Source organism: Alexandromys fortis, unplaced genomic scaffold (genome assembly GCF_014885135.2).
Source record: "Alexandromys fortis isolate MF-2015 unplaced genomic scaffold, M_Fortis_MF-2015_v1.1 scaffold_115, whole genome shotgun sequence".
In the NCBI taxonomy this organism is placed as follows: Eukaryota; Metazoa; Chordata; class Mammalia; order Rodentia; family Cricetidae; genus Alexandromys; species Alexandromys fortis.
The window spans coordinates 5,542,320-5,568,135 of NW_026067989.1; the positions used below are offsets into that span (position 1 = coordinate 5,542,320).

The 25,816-nt window shown below is 45.6% G+C and overlaps 2 protein-coding genes across 4 annotated transcripts in view; both read left to right on the forward strand.

Annotated features, from left to right (window-relative positions):
- Window positions 1-1,970: 1,970 nt before the first annotated feature.
- Window positions 1,971-7,751, forward strand: Nxt1 (nuclear transport factor 2 like export factor 1). The gene is made up of 2 exons (XM_050159613.1): window positions 1,971-2,235; window positions 5,532-7,751. Exon 2 carries the CDS (start codon window positions 5,588-5,590, stop codon window positions 6,008-6,010), a length of 423 nt encoding a protein of 140 aa, XP_050015570.1. The 5' UTR covers window positions 1,971-2,235; window positions 5,532-5,587; the 3' UTR covers window positions 6,011-7,751.
- A 5,423-nt stretch (window positions 7,752-13,174) lies between these two features.
- Gzf1 (GDNF inducible zinc finger protein 1) overlaps window positions 13,175-25,816 on the forward strand; it is a 39,564-nt gene continuing 26,922 nt past the window's right edge. For 2 of the 3 annotated variants that reach the window (XM_050159535.1, XM_050159536.1), the window contains exons 1-6: window positions 13,175-13,277; window positions 16,063-17,434; window positions 19,454-19,548; window positions 20,890-21,057; window positions 22,645-22,802; window positions 23,343-23,463. In XM_050159535.1, the coding sequence (XP_050015492.1) occupies window positions 16,080-17,434; window positions 19,454-19,548; window positions 20,890-21,057; window positions 22,645-22,802; window positions 23,343-23,463 (1,897 nt within the window). In that variant the 5' untranslated portion in view covers window positions 13,175-13,277; window positions 16,063-16,079. Of the gene's footprint in view, window positions 13,278-16,062; window positions 17,435-19,453; window positions 19,549-20,889; window positions 21,058-22,644; window positions 22,803-23,342; window positions 25,749-25,816 lie in introns of those variants that run through there. The other variant, XM_050159534.1, reaches the window with a different exon arrangement.

Consider the following 25,816-nt stretch of genomic DNA (forward strand, 5'->3'; position numbering starts at 1 on the left):
TTTTTTTTTTTTTTTGGTTTTTCGAGACAAGGTTTCTCTGTAGCTTTTTTGGTGCCTGTCCCTGACCAGGCTGGCCTCGAACTCACAGAGATCCGCCTGCCTCTGCCTCCCAAGTGCTGGGATTAAAGACGTGAGTCACCACCGCCTGGCTCAGGATTGTTTTTCTTGATTAAATTATTTAAAGTGGGAAGACCCACTTTTAATCTGGGTTTCTGAGGTGGGATAATAAACCTTTAATCCTCTATCTTTTGAGGTGGGATGATCCACCTTTATTCTGGATCACTTGGGGCATGGTTAATAAAAACTAAGGACAGAAATTGGAGTTCAACCTGATGGTCAGAAAAGCAAAACAACCAGACACTGGCTCTCACCTCTACCTCAGTCGGAAATGGAGATCCTGCCTCCAGGAATCTCAGAAAGAGACTTAGAGCTGCCTCCTTCCGTTTTATAATCCTCTCTAGTTCTGGGATTAAGGTGTGCACCACTACCACCAGGTTTCTATGGCAAGCTAGTGGGGCTATTAGAATTAAATGTGTGTGTCGCTGCTACATGGTCTGGCCAGTGTGGTGGTTTTACTTTTCAGATCCTCCGGCAAGCTTTATTTATTAAAATACAAATGAAATGCCACTACACCACACTTTCTACTAGCAGCCTATATAAAGTACATGGAAGAAGGAAGTTCTTTCTCTTTGCCCGCTTGCTCTCACCCTTGCTAACAAGTCCGTTCCTTCACTGGCATTAGAGCCTACTTCCAGCATACATTGAAAACCAGCTGAGACACCCAGCTGGACCACAGTGTATGAGCTGAGATGGAGGGGGAGAAAGGACAAGAGAGAGAGAGAGTCATTCATTCATTTTGTAAGTTCTGTTTCTCTAGAGAACCTTGGCTGATATCCATCCTCAACTGTGTCATTGGTATGTCCTCTGGAGACAGAGGTATCTCTAATCTCCCCAAACTCAAGGGCTACAGAAAGAATAAAACTCAAATCAGGATCTATCACTACCTACCGCCATGTTTATAAAGCTAATTTGGTGTCTGCTCCGAAGACACTTGATTCATCCTCTAAACTCAGTCTCCCGCTTACTTCTTTCCGTAAAGCAAACTTTTTACCTACTTGACTGGAGTAGGGTGTGGTCTATCTGGTTTCTCAAGTCTATAAACAAGTTATCTCAGGAACGTGAACAAAAGGACCCGAGAGGTTGCCAACAAAACGCAGTACTTCAATTAACCTTCCAGAGGGCTCTCCCAGCGGGACAGGAGAAGCAGAGAATCGCGTGTCTCGGGAAAATGAGTTTTTCGAGTTTTGTGTTACCCTGAGCAGTTTCCAAAGTTCCTACACTAAATAGTTCCATTCTGACGCTAAGTATCTGGACGGCTCCAGATTAACCAAAATAAAACAAACAAACAAACCTTACGTGCGTGCGGAGGAACAGCTGCCAGAGCCAGAGAGGCTCATCTTACAAGGCACAGAAAATCAACTGCCACCGCTAGCTGCCTCTCCCGCAACCTCGGCCCTACCCTCAATTCTTCTCTCTTGACTGAAACTGGTTCTCTCGTATAAGCACATCTGCAATGTCTATGGCTTTGCCTAAGAAAGGGCGATCAGCTAAGACGCTTGGCTCCATGGACTTCACGGGACTCTCTCACTTAGCTTTCCACTCGGGCTCCGATACTGCGGGTGTCCTATGGGCTAGGTTCAGTCCAGAGCCTTACTGCAGCCATGCTGCTGTCTCCCTAGATGGCGTCAAGCCGTGAGGCTTCACGAGTCTTCACAAAGAATCAGCCTAACAGAGATGGAGAGAGCCAGACGCGCCCGCGAAGCACTCTCTCGTCAGCCAAATCTTCCGCAGTTGAGCGCGTAACCCCCCACGCCCTCCAATCAGAGCTCCCGCAACCGGATCTTCTATGTCGGTGACTGCCCCGGAAGCCACTCTGTCGTCGCAGCCACACCTGGGCGGAGCCAGCCTTTCTACTGGCTCGCGTCACTGCCCGTCGCGCGGACGAGGAAGCTGTCGGGAAACCGGGACCCTCGCGCCTGCGTAGAACGCAGCTCGCCGCGCGCGGGAAGCCCCTACCGGCGCCCAACCGTTTCCCACCTCCGGGACGCCGGCACCCCAGGCAAAGCCTCTGGGAGGAAGAGGGAGGGTAAGAGCGTGACTCTTCTGGCCCCGGACCGCGGCCAGGGCGGGACCCGGGACCGAGTTGCCTTGGAGGAGCTGACCGGGGCGGAGCAGGTAAGTGACCGCCCCTGCCAGGCTGCGCGGTGGCCGTCGGGCGGCGCCGCGGGGCCGGGCTTAGTAAGACCTGGGCGTTGTCTTTTCCCCCACGTGGTGCCTTTGCAGCTGGGCATCAGGCTTTTTTTTTTTTTTTTTTTTTTTTCGAGACAGGGTTTCTCTGGCTTTGGAGCCTGCCCTGGAACTAGCTCTTGAAGACCAGGCTGGTCTCGAACTCACCGAGATCCGCCCATCAGGCTTTTTTTCTATGCAAAACGGTAGCGGTGAGTTTGCCCTCCCTGGAGGAGAGCAGCAGTTTGGGGGCCCGAAGATGGCTCTGAAGAGCGTACAGTCAACTGCCAGCGGCTTTGATAAGAAGCGACGCCCGGCTGGACAGGAGGCCCGGGCAGGGCTGCCGCTCCTGGGGTCCAGCTCCGGGAAGTTAGAGTGTGAACCACGGAATGAAGCATCCTCCTTCACTCTTACTCTACTGTGTTTCGGTCTTACTGTTTTCCCCTCATATGAGAGCTAATAGGTTCTGTGGGTAGCTGAGGACCAAAAATAAGGATGATGATCATCGTTGGGGGGCGTGACCATTGCTGAATGGTGTTTGGAGAAAGCAGAAGACAAAATGTCAACCCGGAAGCATCGTGGTCTAGGGAAGCGGCATTTGTATAGATGAGCAGGTTGGGCAGAGAGAAATGTGGCTACTTGGGAGTCCATTCCCAAGCCGGCATCCCTGGATATAGACCTACTTTCAAAGTCCAGGAACTTAGTAAACAGGACTCCATGGCCTCGACCCCTCGTATGACTTTGAACCTGCGGGGTCTGCTGCTCCTCTTCCTCTTTAGTAAAGTTGTTACAGAGATACCCATTTGTGCAGTGATGATTGAGGGCATGTTCCTAAACTATTTAGCAAATACGTCTTCAGATGGATTGATTGTTGAGTCTTCAGTCTGAGGTCCTTGGAGAGAGCGGGAAGAGCATTATCAAACTGGCTCTGAACTGCTCATCTATAGGACCAGCTTACTCCCAGCCCTGTGTGGAATCAGCGTTATGAACTGATAGTTAATAAGAGTTGGGTCAGGCATGGTGATGCACACTTTTTGCCCTGGCAGAGGCAGGTGAACCTCTGTGAGTTCGAGGCCAGCCTGGTCTACATAGCAAGTTCCAGAAGTACATAGAGAGACCCTGTATCAATAAAATGAAATAAAGATACTTGAAATGAAAAAGAAGTGTCCACTACCCAAGTTCTAAGCTTTCTCAGTAGAGATCCTGTTTCTGGAAATTGACAAATACTACAAATTACTTGTGACTACTATTTTCAATAATATTGGTCAGTATTAGTTTCTTTTAAATGGAGAATTTTAATCATAGAAGAAATTAACAGACATTTCTGTTAATGGAAAAAATACTGTGTAGTGATATTTCATTTGTATTTTAATAAGTAAAGCTTGCCTGAAGTTCAGAGAGTAAAACAGCCACACTGACCGCCTTACAGACCAGGCAGCAATGACACACACCTTTAATCCCAGTAGCCACACTAGCTTGCCACAGAAACCAGGTGGTAGTGGTGCACACCCTTAATCCCAGCACTAGAGAGGATTGGTTATAAGACAGGAGGAGACAGCTCTCGGTCTCATTCTGAGATTCCTGGAGGCAGGATTGCAATTTTGAACTGAGGTAGAAGTAAGAGCCAGTGGCTGGCTGTTTTGTTTTTCTGACCTTCACGTTGAACCCTAATTTCTGTCTCTGGGTTTTTATTAATCATGCTTCAATGCTGTTTATTTGTTGGAACTTAAATGTTTTTAGGGAGCTGTGATCTTTCAGATAGAAATATTGTCCATCACCTCCCCCTTAGAATGTTTGAATCCAAGGGGCTTTCTGCTATGGTATTGTGGTCCCTCTGGTCTAACATTGTGCGCATTACTGCTAAAGATGTAAATTCCAGGCAATCTTAGGTTTACTTTTTTGGGGGATTGTGACCACTATCCTCCACTGTCCTTAGAAATCTGCCATTTTCTGCATCTTCTGGGTCCTTGTTGGGTTAGTTCCTTGTAGTCTTCCCAGACCAGCACCTGCTCTCCCTCTGGTAGCCTTTGTTGGGCCAGTAACCACTCAATTCTTCAGCATGAGCCACTGTCTTGATGAAGATGAGCCACACCCTGGTTTCCTAGAGGCAGTCACATCTATTCCAAGCTTTCAGAAAGGAACAGTGTTCTTTCATCAAATGTGCTCTAGTAAGAAAATGGATTTTAAAATTTTTATTTCATTATAAGATGAACATATCGGACTCCTTTTCTTCTTTTTTCTTTTTCTTTTCTTTCTTTTTTTTCGAGATTTTTTTTTTTTGTGGTTTTGGAGCCTGTCCTGGGACTAGCTCTGTAGACCAGGCTGGTCTCAAACTCACAGAGATCCACCTGCCTCTGCCTCCCGAGGGATGGTGACAGGGTAACCCGTATCCCACCACCTGGTTCCTCATTTGGGTTGTTTTTTTTTTTTTTTTTTTTTTTTTTTTTTTTTTTTGAGACAAGGTTATTGTGTTTTGAGACCAGGCTTGCTCTCTCTGTTCCAGGCTGGCCACTGCCTCAGCTTCTTAGGTATGTCCCTCCACTCCAGGCTTAAACTTCTTTTTTTTTTTTAGTTTTTCGACAGGGTTTCTTGGCATCTTTGGAGCCTGTCCTGGCACTAGCACTAGCTCTTGTAGACCAGGCTGTTCTTGAACTCACAGAGATCCACCTGCCTCTGCCTCCTGGGTGCTGGGATTAAAGCCCTGGCTTAAACTTCTTAACTCAGTGCTGGATATTCATTGTCTATTATAATTCTCCTCTGCCTTTTTTTTTTTATGAGGAAACTGAGGATTAATAAGATTAAACAGGCAACAATTGTTGGGTTTTGTGGTGAACACCTTTAATCCCAGTACTTGACAGAGAGAGGCAGATGGATTTCTCAGCTCCAGGGCAGACAAGACCACATATTGAGAGCTGCCTTGAAAATAAATAGGCACCAGTGTGAGCCTAAGGTCATCTGCCTGCAGTATGTAAGTGTTCTGTCAGCTATGGGAAAGGAGGGTTGGGGCAGATGGTCAGTAGGTGTAGGTGCTTGCTGTCAAGCCTAACAACCTGAGTTTGATTCCTAGTACCACATGGTGGGCAGAGAAGACTCCTGCAGGTTATCCTCTGACCTCATGTACCAAGCCACATACATACATACATACAACTATAATTTTAAAAATTAAAACTTGAGAGAAAAGTTTTATCAGAGCAGAATAGACTTTAATATTGACATGTGTTCCCTTCATCTTTTCTGTCCTACAGCCCCTGGATTTCTACAGAGGAGCCACTCTGACAGAGGCCTCTGTCCCGAACCAGAGATGGCATCGGTAGATTTCAAGACCTACGTGGACCAGGCCTGCAGAGCTGCAGAGGAGTTCGTCAATGTCTACTACACCACCATGGACAAGCGGCGGCGGCTGCTGTCCCGCCTGTACATGGGCACGGCCACCTTAGTGTGGAATGGAAATGCTGTTACAGGACAAGAAGCCTTGAATGAGTTTTTTGAGATGTTGCCTTCCAGTGAGTTCCAGATCAACGTGGTAGACTGCCAGCCTGTCCATGATGAAGCTACACCAAGCCAGACCACAGTCCTTGTGGTGATCTGTGGATCAGTGAAGTTTGAGGGCAACAAACAGCGGGACTTCAACCAGAACTTCATCTTGACCGCCCAGGCCTCACCCACTAATACAGTGTGGAAGATAGCAAGTGACTGCTTCCGGTTCCAGGACTGGGCCAGCTAGTGGGGTGAGAAAGGCTTCTTGGCTTCACCCAGCTCCGCAGAGGAATGCCAATCTCAGATCTCAGGATGTGGAGGACACAGTTCGTTTTTGTTGTCACAGCAGCACTGCAAACTGGATGTTAGACTCCCAGAAACCCCTTTCCTGTTTGTCATCCTTGCCTTTTGAAAGTAGTAAACTTGCTATTTTTCTACTTAACAGTAGAGACCCTGTTTCTGGAAGTTGACAAATAATTTAAATGTTGCTTCTCTGCCTTATGTGTCTAAATTTTGAGAAGGACGGAGGAGCCTGACAGGCAGAAAACAGTAGAAAGCACCTGTGGAGGTGGAAGGGTCCAGGAAGAGCTCCTATCCCAGTGTGAACGCTGTGGGTAGCACTAGCCACACTAGAATCCTCAGAACATTGCGAATTACCTGTCCTAGGCCATATCCCTAGCCAGCACCTCCACCACAAATAAGATTTCTGGGCATTGGCATTTTACTATTTTTCAAAAGCCCTTGTGTTAATGTGTGATTAATAAAAAAGGTGATGAACCTGACAGTAGGCTTTGCCTTTAGCACCTGGGATGGGAGTGACTGGTGATAAATGTGAAGAGTTAGCTGATGGCTGAGTGCTGCTCCTGCCAGAAGCACCAAGGTTAGAGGGAACATGAGAGGCTGCAACTACAAAGGACCCACTTTTCAGTCTGAGTTATTGCTAGATTGACATGTGATTAGATTCTGGCCAACGAAGCAGAAGCTGAAGGATTGAACTGGGGTATTTTGCTTCAATTAAACCTTCACTTCCTGACTGCTAGACCACTTCATCTTGAGTGACAAGACCATCTGGATGTGACCTAAAGGTAGGGTCCTCAGGCAGTACCACAACTGCATGTGGGGAGCACAACTGCCCGAGTAGCCCGACTTAACTGTATGTCTCAGCCAGTCATACCTGTGATAGAACTCCAAAGCCACATCTAGCGCAGTCAAACCAGTCCTACAGGCTTGGTGACAAGATGAAACTCGAAGTTCAGGCTGAGATGCTACTAACGTGTGAAATAGCAAACAGGTTTCTACCATGAATTCACTTAAGATCCTGGAACACTAAACATGACCCTTAGGAAGACAGGAAAGAAGAATGGAGGAGAATGAGAAGTTTCAGTCATTTGAAAAAACATGTTGCTGAGCTTTAAGTACCACAAACTGTCACCTTGATACAAATGCCCTGGAGTCAAAGAATTAAGGTCTTTAAACTCTATCCTGTCCAAAATAGCAAAAATAGAATGGTGTTCACTTTCCAGGCTTGGAACAGACATATTCTTAAGGTTCCGATTTTCCTGGCACTCTGGGAGTGTTTGAATCTGAATTAACATGGCTTTCAAAAGACAAGCTTTGCTCAATATCCATTCCACACTCCACCTCACTTCTTTCTGCTAGCGTCCTCCAGTTCTCCCCTTCACCTCTGTTCTCCAGGTTACTGTTCCTTACTCCCTGCCCTGACAGGGTTTCCCCCTGTATCCCTCCATCAACCCACCTCCCTTTTGCCCTCCCTGCACACTCAAGCCTCACCAGAGTGCACTTCACACACAAAGAACAGGTGAGCACACCCTGCTGTCAGCACCAGGCAGGCTGCTGTCACACTGCAAACCAGAGCACACACCCAGGGACCTGGAAAAAGTAGTAAGAAAGAAGGTGCTGCCTTCTGGCGCTGCAACAGCCACATTTTGTTTTGGAGCAATAAAGGCAAAGTTTGCTTTAATCACAAATCCTCATTTTAGTCGTATTTCAAGTTCTCTGCTATGGTGTTTGCCAAATTGCGAAGTTTGGATTCTGTTATAACATGTATTTTGTTATAAAAAAGACAAGATGCTCTATATCTGGTGCTACCTTGTTGGAAAAAAGAAAACAGTCTTTACATTTAGCAGTGAGGGTAAATTAGTTAATTTTTGCAGAGTTTTCTTTGCTCTCAGCAGTGATGAGGACATGGTAATGACAGAAAACTGAACTCTTTTCAAGTTCCCAAGGCTCTAGCGGCCTCTGTAATTCATGTCCCATGCCCTGGTCCCTGGAAAGAAAGGTGAGAAATGCTTTAGGATTGGCCCTGAAGGGAAGGACTTTGGGAACCAGAGTGGCCCGACTTAGGGCTGGAGATGGCTCAGCAGGAAGGGGCCTTACTGCTCTTCCAGAGAACCCAGATCAATTCCTAGCATCTGCATGGTGTTTCACAGCCGTGTGTAACTCCAGTTCCAGGTCTGATGCCCTTTCCATCCTCCTTGGCCACCAGGCTCACCAGTGTGCATAGGCATATATGCAGGCAAAACATCCACACAGTCAAATTAATTTTTGTTAAAAGTGGGCAAACTTATTGGAGAGAAAATGATGTTAGGGTGAGGGAAGGTGTTAAAGTTCAGTTCTAGACATACAACATATGTGGACGACTTAACTAGAAAAGTGGACACAATTAGGTTTGAAGATAGACATCTCTAAACCCAGTTTTTAGATTATTGAATTTTCAGTACTTTGGAGACTGGAAGAGGAAACACTGAGTAGGAAGTCTGAAGTTGAAGGGAAAGGTCTGTGCTACAGCTATATAAATAGGTGAGTCATTTATGAGCCACACTATATACAGGATTGTCTCATGTGTTTTTCATATTTAATATGTCACATATGGATTAATCGCAGTAGCCAAGTATCAATCGGTGTTAAATTCAAATGCACTATCATTTATTTAACTATTTCTTTAGTAGTGAACATTCACGTTACCACCATGATTTTTAAAAAACTATTACACATTATAATGTTTATACATATTTTAAAAAGTGGGCAAGCTTGATCCTGATCCAGAGACTGTGACGTCTTCCCATCCACTGCTAATCCTCTTCTGGTGGACCCTGGCCAGGGCAAAGCTAGCAGCATTAGTAGCATAGGCCCAGCTACTCTGAGACAACCAGGATGGTGTGGGGTACAGTGTCTTTTGGGGAATCGTACTGCTCAGGCATCATCTGGTCAGCCACAGGACATAGGACCACATTCCAAGCACTTGCGAGGCAGGATCCAGCATCCACAGCTCACTAAGATTGATTTGTGAGCAAACAGCACAAGACCTTGACCAGTGAGGTCATGTTCTGGCTGATCACAGTACAGTGAATAGAAACAGTCCATACAGGAGATGTTTCCTACGATTGGGTGGGGGAGTCTCACAACATTGCCCAGGCTGCTCAACGCGTAGGCTCACATGTTCCTCTTGACTTTCCAGCGAATAGCCGGGACTACAGGCACATGCAACTGCACCCATGGTCTTGGTATTAGAAAAGTGTCTTCCTGGGGCTGGAGAAATGGCTCAGAGGTTAAGAACACTGGCTGCTCTTCCAGAGGTCCTGAGTTCAATCCCCAGCAACCACATGGTGGCTCACAACCATCTGTACTGAGATCTGGTGCCCTCCTCTGGCATGCAGGCATACATCGAGGCAGAATGTTGTATACATAATAAATAAATCTTTAAAAAAAAAAAAAAAGAAAAGTGTCTTCCTGTCATCAGTAATGTTTGCCTTTTCAGGGAGTTACCAATTTTACTGAGTTTTCAAAGAGTTTATGTCAGTGATGGTTCTGTTTTCGGTTTAGCTGGCTTTTGCTCTCTGTGATCGCCTTCCTCCTGTTTATTTTCAGTCTTTTTAAAACGTCCTTCCACGGAAAGTGCTGAGATTGGCCTGTGCCACCACACCTGGCTTAGATCACCATCACAAGCATCCTTTGTGAAGTGGAAATCGCGAGACTCCCAATGTCCACTAGCATGATTATTTTTAAAATTCTAGTATCGCCACAAAGGAGATTACTGCACAGACCTTTATGTGATAGGGTTCATATGAAATGTTTGAGTTTGGAGGTAGAAAAGCAGGAGCTCTTGGAGGATAAGAGTCAGAAACAGCACAGACATCCCAAGAGCTGCTCAAGGTGGCTTGCTTTAATACTGATAAGGTAATTGATTTGTGAATTTAAAATGAAATAATAGACGTGAAAATGATAGGAACTTCGATCAAAATTTAGAGCTGCTTCTCAGGCACTGGCTTCTAGGATTTTAATATTCAATTACCGGGACCAACATAGTGAGAAGGAGGGAACTGACACCTGCAAGCGGTTCTCTGATCTCCCCAACATATGATCTTATCCCAATGTAATTAAAAAAAAAAAAAAGAGTCCTCTAATGTGTTTAAAAAGTCAGAGTGAATCTTGTGGATTTGTTATCTGTAAAAAGAGTCCAATGCGAGTAATGAAAATAAGATGGTTTTACACACACACACACCTTAATTGTCATTACCAAATGCACTTGTGAGAAAAGGCTTATATCGGGTTGTGTACTGGGTGAAGTTTTAAGTGATAATGTGCCCAAATTTAAAGCAGGTAAAAACCTGTGGCCTGTTGAAATTCAACTCTTGAACTGACCCATAATTGACACGCTGGACACAGTAACATCACTGGCAGGATTTTGGAGCCTGGGACTCGCACATCACGACACTACTATGTGGTTCCTCCATCCACACGGAACACCGCCGTAGCAACTCACCCGTTAAGGTGGTAGTATCGCCGGTACACTCGACCTTTAGGACCATATAGCGTCATCATTCCGCGACCACGCAGAACCAATTGCAAGACGGTTCCCTGGGAAACGCAGCGGCCGAGCACGTGATCTGGGCCCCTGAGTCTTAGCTGCCGAGTCTCCTGGAGCAGGGACAAAGCGGTGTCCCAGGCCGCCGGGGTACTCCTATCGGCGGTGCTTGCTCACCATGGACGGCGTGATCCGGCTTGTTGGGTGTTCCGGAATGCGACCAACAATGTCTAACGTACTGTTCACCTGTCTCCTTAGGAGTGTGTAGATTGTTTCCAAAGTTTCACCAAAATAAGCTCCTTGAAGTGAACACACATTATAGTTGACTTCCACATGCTTCTTCAGGATGACTAACAGAAAAATTTTACACACACCTAAACACAAGCCATCTTTCCCTTTTCCCCCTCACTGCTGAGATTGCACTTCTTGTACTCACAGTATCAAACACTAACATTTTTGTCAGTTTGACTGCATGCAGTGGCTTTTAGGCTGCTCCATTTTCAGCGGATTCTTCTATTCATCCAGCATTCTGCTGGTGGTTTGTTGCTGATTTCCAGAGGTTCTTTGAGGTCTGTCCTGCTGTCTTACATGAGAGTAGCTTCAGTCCCTTGCCACAAGGCCGCTTATGGGTCTGTAGCTCTGAAATCCACGGTAATCTTAAGAAGAAAGGTTAGGGCAATGACTTAACTGAAAGGGAATGAAGTGAGAGGTCAGCAGAGTCAAGCAGAAGTCTGAGTCAAAGTAACTTAGACACAGAAAGAGGTGACTAGGCTTCCATCCAGATTTTGGTATCTTTGATGTAGAAAAAAATTATAAAGGATTTACTATGAGATTTGCATAGGAGACATTAAATCACACAAGTGGAATTTAGCTAAAGGAGCTGCCTGCTAAATACCCGAGATAAATAGTTTGCTAATTAGGTCTGTTAGAGAGAAACAAAACTTAGGATGCTAGGATGCAAATATGTATTCACCAGGATGGGTAAGCCATTAGGGTCAAAGACTATCTCTAAGAGGAAGCTGAAGGGGGGCAGCTCAAAATCACATCATCATGAAGTGTACAGCTGCCTTCAAGTCTCCTGGGTAACAACCATTCAACAAACAAAGCAACCAAAAAACTGATGTGCCCAAACTAATTCTGACAATATATCTTTGGATATAGATATAGAAGATGTAAATCTCCTAAGCAGCCAGACTTTGCAGTCTCCTGTCTCTGTTTAAATTGTTCAAAGTTCTGGGGCCAGAACCCAAAAGAAATGTAAGGATGAAAGCATATGTAAAATGCATAAGCCTAATATATACAGATATAGATATAGTAAGCTAATGAAATCTTTGTTGGTGCTAACCCTTACTTGGGCCTTAGCCCCAGTTGTCAGGTACTTTTGTAAAGAGCTTTATCTTCATTGATCTCTAAGTGTACAGAGTGATTTCTCACTGGGAAGGCAGATTTTCTATAACAACTTTGTGGGCCTAAGCAGTCAGTGTTTTCTAGCAAAGGTATTATAAGTTACAAATCCATTAAGAGTGTGTGCAGAGCAGCGCTGGAGAGCCACTACAGCTGAGTTCTGCTTTGTTCCCTTATGGGAGCTTCCTAGCAGAGCTATCTGCTTCTTCTCCTGCCCAAGATGTTTCTTTTGCTAACACTCTGCTAAAGGGAAGCCAGCTGCAGAAATGTAGCAATCTCTTCAGCTGGAGGAAAAGTTGTAACTACTTTTCCTCCAGCTGGCCTTGCTCAGCTCCCTTAAGGAACATCCTAGCAATGTTCTTCTGTTCTGCTTGGCCTTGCTGAGGACCCCTAGAGAGCTCTCAGCAAGGTTTTTCAGCTCAGTCCCCGAAGGGACATCCCGCCAGGTTCTTCTACTCTGAGCTGACCAATGAAGGTCATCATCCAACACTCTTTTGAGAAAGAGATTTGGGAAGGAGGAATCCCTGAAGGGTGGAGAGGCTTATATAGGGCTTCTTAGGGGCAGTTTTTCCAGGAATAAGGGGGATTGGTTAGTTTTTTCCTGCTCAGGGATTGGCCAGTTTAGCTGGTCAAGGGCAGAGATGGCTCTGCCTTCATGGCCAAACTGTATTTCTTTCACTGGTCCTTCTTAGCTTTTTGATTCTAATCTTAGGACCAGGGCATATTTCTTTCACGGACTGATCCTAGGGACAAAGTGTGTTTCTTTGACACTAGGGATAAAGATGTTTTTTTCCTGACCCAGGCCTCAAATACAGGGTGTGTTTCTTTCACTGGCACTGGGGTTCACAGTCAGGGTGCTCTGTGATTGGTTGGTTTCCTGCTCCAGTTGTCCCTTTTACTCTGCAGTAACGACCAGCTGAGGACAAGAACGCAGCTACATAGCCCCAGGTATTTCCAACTTGGGCAACTAACATTCCCCCCCCCCCCCCCCCCCCCCCCCCCCCCCCCCCCCCCGCCATTGCTGTCTTCTGCACAGGCGTGGCCTTGGCTTGCTGCAGGTACACAACCCGGAGCTACCAGCCAGTCGCCCTGCCCCAAATCACGTAGGACCACGCAGCGCACAGCACAACGGCCGGAACCGCCTCTGCAGCTGGACTTGCGCGCGCAGCGCCTGCGGGGGGCGGAGCCCACTAGGGGGCGGGGCGCGCTCGTGGCAACCATTCCGTGGTCCCCAAGTGCTGCTGTTCCTGCGAGACTGTTCCAGGGGTACGGGTCCGGCTGCGAGGTGAGTGTGTTGCGGACTGTCTGACTTAGTAGTTATCCTCCGCATGCTGTCCTTTGGAACGGCGGGCTGTGGGGACCCAGGCCGAGAGCAGTAGTCTGGTCCCTTTGGGCTCTGGAGGCCGGAATCGGGGACAAGGGGCTGGACCTTGGCCGCAAGAGTTCGTTCTCCCCGTAGCTTTGGAAGATCCTTGGTCGTCTGGGACTCTGGGGGATCACAGTGGGGACGGAGATGGTGCAGTCAGAGAGGCCATAGCCACCAGGACTTTACACCCTGCGTGAGAGCCAGGATCCCTGTAGAGTGGGCACGCTGCGGAGAGCAGCATCTCCTGGAGGCCTAGCCTGGAAGTCCAGACCCCAAGGCTACTTAGCGACCTTGGTGAGGATGCTCGGCCTTCCCAGAGGCGGCAGAAAGCCAATGCGTGTCAGTGGAACACAGCTGTCACCAGGCCACAAATAGCCGCTCAACATGACTGGTGGCTGCCCCCCCCCCCCCCATTTGGAAGGCAAACGAGGAAATCTGCTCATGGTCTCCCTGGTTGATGGCGAAGTCGCTGCCAGGTCTGCTGGAAGGACTTTCCCTTTAGGGGGAAGAACGAGGTGTTAGGAAGTCAGGCTAGCCATGTGAGCATCAGGTAGAGAGGGGTCTATACCTTTGTCCCCACGCTGGGACCTGGTGTTGGGTCCTGGAATCACGCAATTAGCGGGGAGCAGACCACGGAAGTCTACTAACTAGAAGCAACTTTATTCAAAAAATAATAAATAATGGAGCAGTGGGGCGGGGGTAGGGGGACGGACGACAACTTCTAACTAGCTAGAAAATTATTTGGTTCCCCGAGAAAGAAATATAAGCTTTTTTTTTAATAGTCAAAGGTTATGCATAGGACAGAGAATACAGGGATTTACGGTGTGTCGGCGTCTTAGTATTTAGGGAGTGCTGTCCTCTGAGTTTGAGCTTGGAGATTTATGGCATTTCAGGAAGATCTTCCTGAGCTCGAACTAGGGGATTTACTGTTCAAAATGTTCCCTTGTCTGGGAGAATGCAGGGCAAAGGGTTAAAGCAGCTATCAGTTCTCATACAATCAGAAATATGTGTATAGGCTATAAGCATACAATTTTTTTTTCATATTCATGGACTTCTCACGGGAACTCTGAAGAGCATTGGCTCACCACTACTGCTTCAGGCACGTCTCTTTTAGTTAAGTTTCCTTGATAAGTAGCTACTGTTTTCCTGTGGAGGCCCCTTCAGTCCTTCCACAGGTGCTGATTTTACAGTCACCTCCCTAGGAGAGTCTTTTCTGTGTTTGAGCCTGGGTACTATGGGTAGTGGTCTCTTGAATGAGATGGACAGGCAATGGTGAAGATCAGCAGGAGTGCTCTGGATGGAGGAGACTTGGAAACCAAATGGAACCTAGAAAGGGAAGATAGATTCAGGGACAGAGGTCTCAGTGAAGAGTCCACAGAGCAGAAGACATGAAGCTGGGTTAGCATTTTAGAGTCAAAAGGAGTCCTGGGGGATATGGCAACTTCAGGGGAAACAACTTTCATTTGGTGAGGCTGGGGTGAGGGGTGTTTTGAGAAACTTCAGTTAAACATAGACCATGAAAGCTATGAGGTTTAGTTTCAAGACCCCATCAGCCAAATAACTGATTTTCTTCCTAGCTTGTCACCTGTAAGATGAGGCTCCCTCAGTACCTTTTCAGGTATGTAGGAAGTCCGCTACAAGATAGCAGATGTCAGGCCAGCTGGAAGTGTTTGCAGTGTTGTGTTCCTTAAAACCTCGGGATAACTGGGCCTTCGAAGAGGAGGAAGTGGAGGTTCGGAGAGACTTTAGCCTGCTCAAGGTAGCACAGTTTAGAAATGCCAGGGAACCGGAATTATTTCAGGAGAGTATCTCTGTTTACCAGGCATTTAAGGACATTGCAAATGAGGACAGGTGTTTGAACTATTTTCCCAGGAAGTATGCAACAGTTTTCAGTGGTGGCAGCGGTTATCAAATGACTATTTCTTGTTCAAAGAACTAGACACAGATTTTCCTGTATCTTTGGCGTATGTCTTTTAGTAGATTAGAAATGACCTTGGTAAGCAAATTTTTGCCCTGAGTTTCACTAAAGGCAAACTAATCAATCATTTGTGTTTATCACTGGGGGGAAGTCTTGCCAGTATTGTTTTCATGAATATTATCTCATGAAACCCATTCAGGAACTTTAGAAAACTGCCAAGAAGTGGAGCATAATTTTACTCTGTGTGTCTATGTGTGGATTTTTTTTTAAAGATTTGTTTTTAATAATGTGTGTATATCTTGTTTGAGGTATGTGCATGTGACTACAGGTACCTGAGAGGTTAGATCCCCTAGAACTGGAATGAGAGGCAGCTGTGAGTCACCCACTGTGGGTACTAAGAATTAAATTTGGGTCCCCTACAAGATCAGTATGTACTCTTAGCTGCTGAGCTGTCTTCTCTAGCCTTGTCTATGCGTTTTGTTTGTTTGCTTTCATTGTTTTGAGATGCGTTCTCACATAGTTTAGGCTGGCCTCAAAGTTACTGTGTAGCTGGGATTGGTTTTGAACTTCTTATCTTCCTGAGTCTTATCCATCTAAATACTGGATTGTACCTGGGGCTATAAATCATGCCACCACATACAGCTGTGATTTGAATCTCTCAATGAGAAAAGTTGGGTTTGTTAGTTACCATTTATCTTCTCAAGAATTAATCTAAACCCTGATAATTTCAAGTCCCTTTTCTTCAGGGATTCATATATGAGCTTATTCTTGTTTTTGTTTTCAAAGCTGTTTTTAAAAGAAAGATGGAAAGCGGCACAGTTTTGCTGGAATCCAAATCTTCACCATTGAACCTTCTGCATGAGATGCACGAGCTCCGACTTCTGGGCCATCTTTGTGACGTCACAGTCAGAGTAGAGTATCAGGGTGTCTGTGAAGACTTCATGGCCCATAAAGCAGTGCTGGCAGCCACCAGCAAGTTTTTTAAGGAGGTGTTCCTGAATGAGAAGAGTGTGGATGGTACCAGGACTAATGTCTGCTTAAATGAACTTCAGGTCGTTGACTTTGCTTCATTTCTGGAGTTTGTCTATACGGCCAGGGTGCAGGTAGAAGAGGATCGGGTGCAGCGGATGCTGGAAGTGGCTGAAAAGCTAAAGTGTTTGGACCTGACTGAAACATGCTTTCAGCTCAAGAAGCAGATGCTGCAGTCAGTCCTTCTGGAATCACAGAGTTTCCCTGAGTCTCAGGAGGTGGAGGCCAGCAGTGGCCCCCAGGTGAGTGTGACCCCCAGCTCCCAAGCAAGCGTATCAGGGGAGGATGCTCACTCCAGTGGCCTTGCTGATACCTCTAACTATCCAATAGAGAGTTTTGATAATGGCCTCTTGCCAGAAATACCATCCAGGAAGTGCAAGGAGAAATTAGACAAGAAGAAAGATGTGGCTAGGCCTCCCTACCCTAAAATCAGAAGACTTAGTGGGAGGCTAGCTGGAAGAAAAGTGTTTGTGGATATCCCTAAAAAGAAATATACAAGAAGGCTCCGAGAGCAACAGACAATTGCGGAGGAGGAAGCTGCAGAGAATGACAGGTGTCCCCAGGACCAAAGCGCAGCCCATGAAAGGACGGGGACGGAACCAGCTTCCAAAAGTGAGGCTTCCCCTGCTGGTGTGAAACTGGAGGAAAGCCTGCAGAAAGTGGAGGGGGAGAAGGAGGGTGAAGAAGGGAAGGATGGGGAGAAGAGGAGTAACTTCCAGTGCACAGTCTGTGAGAAGGCCTTCCTGTATGAGAAGAGTTTCCTGAAACATATCAGGCACAACCACGGCATGGCCACCGAAGTCGTGTACCGATGTGACACCTGTGGCCAGACCTTTGCCAACCGCTGCAACCTGAAGAGCCACCAGCGCCACGTGCACAGCAGCGAGCGCCACTTTCCATGTGAGCTGTGTGCAAAGAAGTTCAAGCGTAAGAAGGACGTGAAACGGCATGTGCTGCAGGTGCACGAGGGTGGAGGCGAGCGGCACCGCTGCGACCTGTGCGGCAAGGGCTTGAGCTCCAAGACTTCTCTGCGGATGCACGAGCGCACACACACGGGCGACAGGCCCTATGGCTGCACCAAGTGTGAGGCCAAGTTCTCACAGCCCTCAGCGCTGAAGACCCACATGAGGTGCGGCTGCCTGGGAACATTGCTGTCTATAGCAGGGCCGTCCTGTGTGCAGGGATGTGGGATGTGATTTCCCAAGTACTAGAGGGTTCCCGAGTGCTAACGTGCAGGGGGTGGTTGGAGATGGCTGTAGGGCGTGGACCAGCATGTTTGTGTCTGTGGGTCTTGGTTTCCCCACTAGTGCTATCTAGGACTTGGGAAATTGAGGCAACATTGAATCCTCTTTGGAGGCGTGGAGGTCTGGGAAATGGTTCTTTGGCCCTTCCAAGCATAGAGGCCAGGGTACAGCAGAACCATCCAGCACACTGGGTGCTATGTGCCTGGCCTCCAGGTGGCCTGAGATCTCAAGATGCTCTGTATTTGAACAAGAGCTGGGCTTTGTCTTCACTCAGTTCCACTGAAGTTCTGTGAGATGAGGTGTAGAGCTGCAGACACTTCTCTAGCGGTCTTTCAGTGGCTGATCTGAGAATTGGGAGCTAAGAATCAGACAACATTTTTTCATTTTTTTAAAGGTATTTATTTTTATTTCATGTATACGACATTTGGTCTGCGTGTACGTATGTGTACCATGTAAGTGCCTGGTGCCTTCAGAGGTCAGAAGGCAAATGTCAGATCCCCTGGAACTGAAGTAACCAATGGTTGTGAGCTACATGTGGATGCTGGGAACTGAATGCTGGTCCTCTGCCGGAGCAGCAAGTGCCCTTGCCTGCTGAGCCATCATCTCTCCAGCCTCTGAACAATGCTTTCTATTTGTTTTCAGACTATAGGTGGATAGTGAGTTCTCATATTTGTTTCCTTACAGGATTTTCTTTGTTGTTGTTTTAGACCAGCAGCTCTTGCCCCATGAGTTGTAACCCCTTTTGTGAGGATATGTCCAATGACCCTTTCATAGAGGTTGCTATCAGATGTTTACAATTTGTAACAGTAGCAAAATGACAATAATGAAGTAATATTGAAAATAATTTTGTGGTTGGGGGTCACCACACTATGAGGAACTGTATTAAAGGGTCACAGCATTAGGAAGGTTGAGAACCACTGGTTTAGACACTTTCTCACTGTGTAGTCCTTGTTGGTCTGAACTTGACTGTGTAGACTGTGCTTGCTTTAGATTTTCAGTGATGGGTCTGCCTCTGCCTCCCAAGTGCTGGGATCAAAGGCATGTGTCTCGTTATAGTTGTAAGTATATATGTTCTCATTCCTGCTGAGCAGTTGAATTTTCTACTGTATTCTGCCTTTGCCTTCCAACCTACAACAGACTGTGGGGAGGGAGCATGGTGGCTGTCAATGTTCACTTTGCCTGAGTTCAAAGTGCTTGTATAGAGTGTACTCAGCAGATCATGGCGATTGCCATACCACTCTGTCTGTAACTGAAATAATCCTGTGTGCTTCTCAGCAATCTGAGAGCAGATTCTCTCTTTAGGCTGGCGAGACTGGTCATGTGTTAGGAAATGATGGCAAAATGTTTGGTCAGATGGTACTTTGTCAGCAGTAGTTCCTAAGCTTATTCCAAATGAGGAAGCTTCAAATATTAAGTGATACCCTTTAATAGAAAAGTATCCAAAGGCACTTTCTGCCTCCAGTGCTGCACAGCATGAATAGGCAGAGGGGGGATGTAGGAGCTGCTCAGTGGCTCTACTCTGGAATGTGGAACTAAGTGGAGATAGCATCGTAGGGTCTTGTACGGAAACTCCATTTGTGTTGGGATTATGGTAAACTATTTTTTTTTTTTCAAGGTGGGGTTTTTCTGTATAGCCCTGGCCATCCTGGATCTTGCTCTATAGACCAGGCTGGCCTCAAAATCAGAGATTCACCTGTATCTACTTCCCTAGTGCTGGGATTAAAGGTGTAAGGCATGGGCCACCACCACCAAGCATATGGTGAACTCTTGATTGTCCCATCAGTCAGTTTTCTCAGCTCTCTTGGAAGAAATGGTTTTGCACAATACGGAGGAAATTGGAGATTGTATTGCAAAGTGACCTTTGAAATATACCCTGAGTTATCATCTGAATGTTGTACTTTCAGAATTCATACAGGGGAAAGACCTTTTATCTGTGATGAATGTGGTGCAAGATTCACTCAGAACCACATGCTGATTTATCATAAAAGGTGCCACACAGGTAAATACCCACGCTGTTGTGATTGACTGTCTTTCCTAGCTATAGAAGAAAGCTGCAGTTGCTTATTAGAAGTTGGCATCCACCATGGCAGGACAGGTTATATGAAGATTTTCTATCTAGTAAGAGAGGACTGCAGACCAACCTGCTGCCTGCAGTGCTGCTGTACAAGTGGCATGGTCTGTGGCAGTAGGTGCTAAAATAGGGCACACAGGTCTTAGACACCTAGAGGTATGAAACAGTTCCTATTGTAACTTCATCTCTAGGAGTCTGTCCTAAACAAATTATCCAAAATCTGAGAAAGCTGTGTGATCAGCTCTCTTCTTGCTGTGTTTAATAACAATTGGGAACAACATGATGGACCAACTGCAAGGAAATGTTCCAATGGGCTGGAAATCCATGCCCCTACTCATGACCTGGTCTGAGAGGCAGGGCTCTTGAATTATGGGCACATCTGTGCTTGAATGTTGACTGTAACAATGAACATTTAAACATGGTCAGTGCCAACTGTTGCAAAACCAGGAGCAAATACTTACATGATAAATAATCATATTTAGAGAGGAGATTACCTCTATTTTAAGTTGGCTTTATTCTAGCTCAGCATTGCAGTCCTGTGGTTGAAATTTTGATGTAAACAGGGACACAGAACCCAGTCCATCAGCGTGTACTGTACTCACTCATCCAGGCCTTGCTTTGCTTGCACTGTCTATATCTAAGCACTCACACTGGCCGCCCTGACAGAGGAGGTGTGGACCATGTGTTCCAGGAATGCAGAACACCACTGGAAGCTGCGGAGGAGTCAGCGGCATGTCACAGATTTCATTAGAGTTGGTCATTGTATATGGCTATTAATGTATTAACACTTTATGAAGGCCAGTGTTTTAATGTTTGTAAAATGAGGAGCACACCAGTTGACTCCATGAGTGAGTTGGAAGAATGAACAGAGAACTTACAACATTGAAATTGCCCTGCAGTCTGGTCAAGTAGACTGGTGTGCCAGCCTAGAAGCTGCTTGATAATCCATTGTGAGGGACGTTTGTTCTGATAAGGAGCTACAGAAACACTATTGAAAATAATCCAACAAACCCCCAAAGTTGTAAAAATTTTCTTATTTTCAGTACCGAAATTTATTAACTTTGAGCTGTCCGGACAGTGATCATTGATTCTAGTCCAGCGGATTGCTGCTTGGATTTCCCAGGATAGTCACCACATTTAGCAAGTAGCAAGAGTAATGTGTTTGATGTTTAATTAGGAAGTGTCTGGTGCTGCGTGCCACGGTGTAGAGAGGAGACCAGAAGGGGTTCTTAATGACTATGTCTACTTTTGTCTCATCTTCTCATGTAGGTGAAAAGCCTTTCATGTGTGAGACATGTGGCAAGAGTTTTGCTTCTAAGGAGTACTTGAAACACCATAATAGAATCCACACTGGATCTAAACCCTTTAAATGTGAAGTGTGTTTGCGGACCTTTGCCCAGCGGAATTCCCTTTACCAGCATGCTAAAATCCACACAGGTATGGCTGCACAGTGCCAGGGAAGAGTTCAGTCTGGCAAAGAAAACAGTTCACAAGTTTTAGATGTATTACAAAGCCACTTGGAGAGTGTTGTTTGGTGTGCTGTGACTATATTAACTTCCCGAGGGGGAGGGGGGGTGCTGATAGTGGCTCCTAGTTTCCCAGCTTCCTTCTCGCATGGCCAGGTTCAAGGCATCAGGAAATTAGGGATCCTCATATTGTATAGACTAGAGAGGACTAGCTGGAACCAGAGGCTGGTATAATCTTAAAGATCTGCTCTACTAACCTCCTTCAGCCACCCAGGAAGTAGCCAGTTTGTAAAGATTTCATAGCCTTCAAATAGTGAGCAGCCTGAGAATTAAGAACACAACACTGTGAGGCACATTTCAAATTCATTCCGAATTGAAGCTTTAGGAGAAAATGGTCAAACTCTGTTAGAGTGACTTTATTTATTTGTTTATTTGTTGAGACAGTTTCTCTGTGTAACAGCCCTAGTTGTCCTGGAACTAGCTCTTAGAGACCAGGCTGGCCTTGAACTCACAGAGATTCGCCTGCATTTGCCTGGGATTAAAGTGTGTGCCACCACCACCTGGCTATAATCACATTTTTAAAGTGATTTTTAAGTTAAAGTATAATTATATATGGTAGTATTTTTAAACTTTTCACTCCCTCCTGGGCTTTTGATTGGCCATATAGCCTTGTACATGCTATATGAGTACTGTGCCACTATATTAATTTGCGGACCCCTATTTTTATGTTTTCATTTTTGAGACAGATTTTCATACAGCCCTTGAACTTGCTCTGTAGCCCATGACATTCAATTCCTGATCATCCTCTCTCTACCGCACAAGTGTTGGGTTACTGGCCTGGCTTCCCACATGGCTTTTATGCTTTTGAGTTTATAGTTTTTGTTTGTCTTGTTGTTGTTTTAATTAAGTTTATTTTGTGCATGTATGTGTGTGGGTGACTAAGTGCCTTGACACACGTGGAGGTCAGAGGACAACTGTGGGAGTTGGTTCTTGCCTCTCATCAAGGTCCTGGAGATTGAACTCAGATCTTCCAGTTTGCTGGCAGGTACTTTTACTTACTGAGCCACTGTACAGGCCCAGTTTCTGGTTCTGATAAAGTGAAAATCGAGAACACTTTAGTATGCAAATGGGGGACAGTCTGTGTGCAGCATGGGGTGCTTATTGAGAGGGCACACAGCTTCCTGTGGTATGACAGCTTGAGCGTTATGCTTGAATGGATGCAAGTCTTTCCGATATAAACAGGGAGAAAGAATGGATGTTACTGTGCACACGTGCACACAACATGCTATTTGTTATTAGGACAGTGTATTACTATGGCTACTGGTTTGTATTTCACACAGTGTCAGCTGCCTGCACAGAACTGACCTATTCTTGGTACAGTTGTAAGTTCTTGGGTATTACAGTCTAGTTGATTGGCATCTCTACTAGGTGCCGCTTCCTTGAGTCGTTGTGGTGTAGCTTTCCCTTTGGGGAGTGCTCAGGCTATGCAGATGTGTATCCAGCGTTAAATAAAGTGGACTGAGAACTGACTGAGTAGTTTCCTTCTCTCTGTGTTCAGGAGAGCGGCCTTATTGTTGTGACCAGTGTGGGAAGCAGTTCACCCAGGTAAATGCCCTCCAGCGCCACCATCGCATCCACACGGGAGAGAAACCGTTCATGTGCAATGCGTGTGGGCGAACATTTACTGACAAGTCCACTCTCCGGAGACACACCTCGGTAAGTGATGGGTAGGCTGTTTAAAAACAAAGCCCTTCTGGTCTAGGTTGCTAGCCCTGAATACCTGTCATTCTTCCCATCCAGAGAGTCAAAGGTTCTCTCTCTCCTGAATGTCTTGCAGTGACATCCAGGGAATAAGGTGGAAGGCTAAGGCCCCCTACTGCAAAGTCTATGCCAAATACTTCCTTGCAGAGGCTGCTGTACTAATTTAGTAATTAGTGCCAGGGTGATCCACTAGAAAGCATATTTAAAAGCCAGGGAGTGCTTGCTCTTTTTTGTAATTAAAAATCATTTTTTTTAAATATTTACTTTTTGATTGAGAGATAGTCTAGCTCTGTAGTCCAGGCTGACCTCGGACCCAGCATGACCCTCCAGTCTCTGACTCCCATATGCTAGGATTATTTTTTTTTTAATGGGTGTGTGCCATGGTGCCAGGCCCTGAAGAGAAAATGTTGTTTTAGAAGATGCATGTACTACTAATAAGTATCTGTAAGTTGGGAGACTTAGAAACACATAAAGTGACTTTTGTTTTATTTGTAGATACATGATAAGAATACGCCGTGGAAGTCTTTCCTTGTCATTGTAGATGGCTCACCTAAGAATGACGAAGGACATACGACAGAACAACCCGATGATGAATGTGTATCACCCAAACTTTCAGGTAGATTATTATCTTTTGGTGAAAATAGCCATTTTAACAACATATTGGAAGTTCAAGGCAGTGTGCCTGCCGTGCAGGAGAATAATTCCACAGACACTGCTTGCAAAACAGTGGTGTCTCAGGATGCTCTTCTCACCACTACCATCAGTGAGCTTGGTGAGCTGACGTCACAGACAGGCTCAATACCTGCACACCTTCCCACCTTGACCAACATGGAGTGAGAGCCTGAAGTTGTGTGCTGAACAGTCTGTAATTGCCGCATTCCAGGTGACGCCAGGGGCTGAGAAAAAAAAGTTGTCTATCCAGAGATATAGGCAAGACTGGCCTTGAACATTTCCCCAAACTTCCACGACCTTGCACGCATGTACCACACTTAAAGCTTTTCCAGAAACATTCTGATCTGCATGATCTTAGCTACATTTCATCAACAAATACGGCACTTAGCACCGATCCCTTAACCCTGGTGTAGCTGTACCTGTCAGTCACACTAATGCTTGATTCCCTTGATGTCTAAACCACTGCTTGTCTTTATCAGAGTACACAGCACTGACCCAGCTTGGGAAGGTGCTGTTCGTGGTCTCCTGGTCTCGCCCTGCCTTATACTTCCATGTGTGTTTACTTAACTCTGATCCTCTTAGGGCATTTTTCTACAAAGTTAGCTATTTCTTCCTTACTGAGATAAAAGAAAATGGGATTTGTTCTGGGGATCCTAAGATGGAACTGAAGGTTGCATTTGTTCCTCCCTAATCCTCTATTTGTACACGCGAAGAGGAATGACACACTGAACGTTTCCGTGTAGTACCTTAGCATGTGTGCAGGTAGGGAGTTGGTCATAAAATTCAACCTGGGATGAGATGTGGCTGTTAATTTCATTCCCTAAATCAGATTAAGTCAAAGCTGTCCTACCAAAGAATCTCACAAAATAGTCGTCTCGTTGGCAGAGGTGTGAGAAATGAAGAGGAGGTGTCAGAACACTTGACTAGTCGCATTTTCACAACCAGCCTGCTGAGTGAGCCCGGCAAATCTCAAGGACTTCTGCCAGGCTTTTCTAGAACGTCCAGAGTCCCCACAGTGGAAGGTGACACAGACTAGTAACTGCTACAAAGCCACCTCTTTAGGAGCACAAGGAGCTAGAGGAGTGGTTCTCAACCTGTGGGTAGTGACCCTGCCATGGGTTTCTATAGCATATTAACAGTACAGTTCAGAACAGCAGCATAATTACAGCTATTAAAGTAGCAACACAAGGAATTTTAGGGTTGGAGGTAACCACAACATGAAGAACTGTATTAAAGGGTCGCAGAATTAGGACGGTTGAGAACCACTGATTTAGAGGGTACCAGAAGCCTTGGCATGCTCAATTCCTATGCCTTTTTTTTTTTTTTTTTTTTTTTTTTTTTTTTNTTTTTTTTTTTTTTTTTTTTTTTTGGATTTTTTCGAGACAGGGTTTCTCTGTAGTTTTTGGTGCCTGTCCTGGAACTAGCTCTGTAGACCAGAGATCCGCCTGCCTCTGCCTCCCGAGTGCTGGGATTAAAGGCGTGCGCCACCACTGCCCGGCTCAATTCCTATGCCTTAACCAGTGGATAAAGAACCAGAAATGTCTCCAATGTTCCTTTGGCTTTCTCATGCTGAATTATTGCTCAGCAAACTTCACTATGAAAAATGCATTCTGTGGCATTTGCTATTCCTGATGTATGAACACAGGGCCTTGGGTATGTGGGCATTCGCCATGTGTGACCCGTAAGCATTAATTTTAAGAGCGCCTTAATGGGAGAATTATTCTGCTTTCTAGTTGATGTTTCCTGTTTTTAACTTATTAAGCTTGCTGTGAGAACACTCTAGTTTCTAAGAGGAAGATACCTTAAGTTCAGAATGAAGACAGAGCGCTATAATAGAAACTGAGGGTCCTTCCACAGTGCTGACTTTGTGGTAACACCTTCAAGAAAGCCGTTAAAGCCACCAAAAGGTGTTCCAGGCACTTATACTATTTCAGACTTGCTCTTGAAGGTTCAGGGCTGAATTATCTCACATTCAGTTACGACCTGGCTATCCTAGTTGTGTTTACAGACAGAAAAAACTAAAGACTAGTGACTGGCACATGATCGTTTTAACTGGTAAGAGCAAACCTGCCCAGCTGATAAACTGTGTTATGGAATAAAGTCATCTTGATGAGAAGGAATTTAAACAATAGATTATTTTGTTACTTATTGGAAGAGCTGTCTTGAATTTGTTTCTTTCAAAGTTCTAAATAAAATTTAATGTGTTAATAAATGTCTTTGTAAAGGTTCTGCATTTCTAAATTTATTTACATTACTCTAACATGGTCTGTAGAAAAAAAAGATTCTTAACTGAAATT

Coding starts and splice junctions, on each gene's coding strand:
- Nxt1 (XM_050159613.1), top strand. CDS start 5,588: ATGGCATCGGTAGATTTCAAGACCTACGTGGACCAGGCCTGCAGAGCT.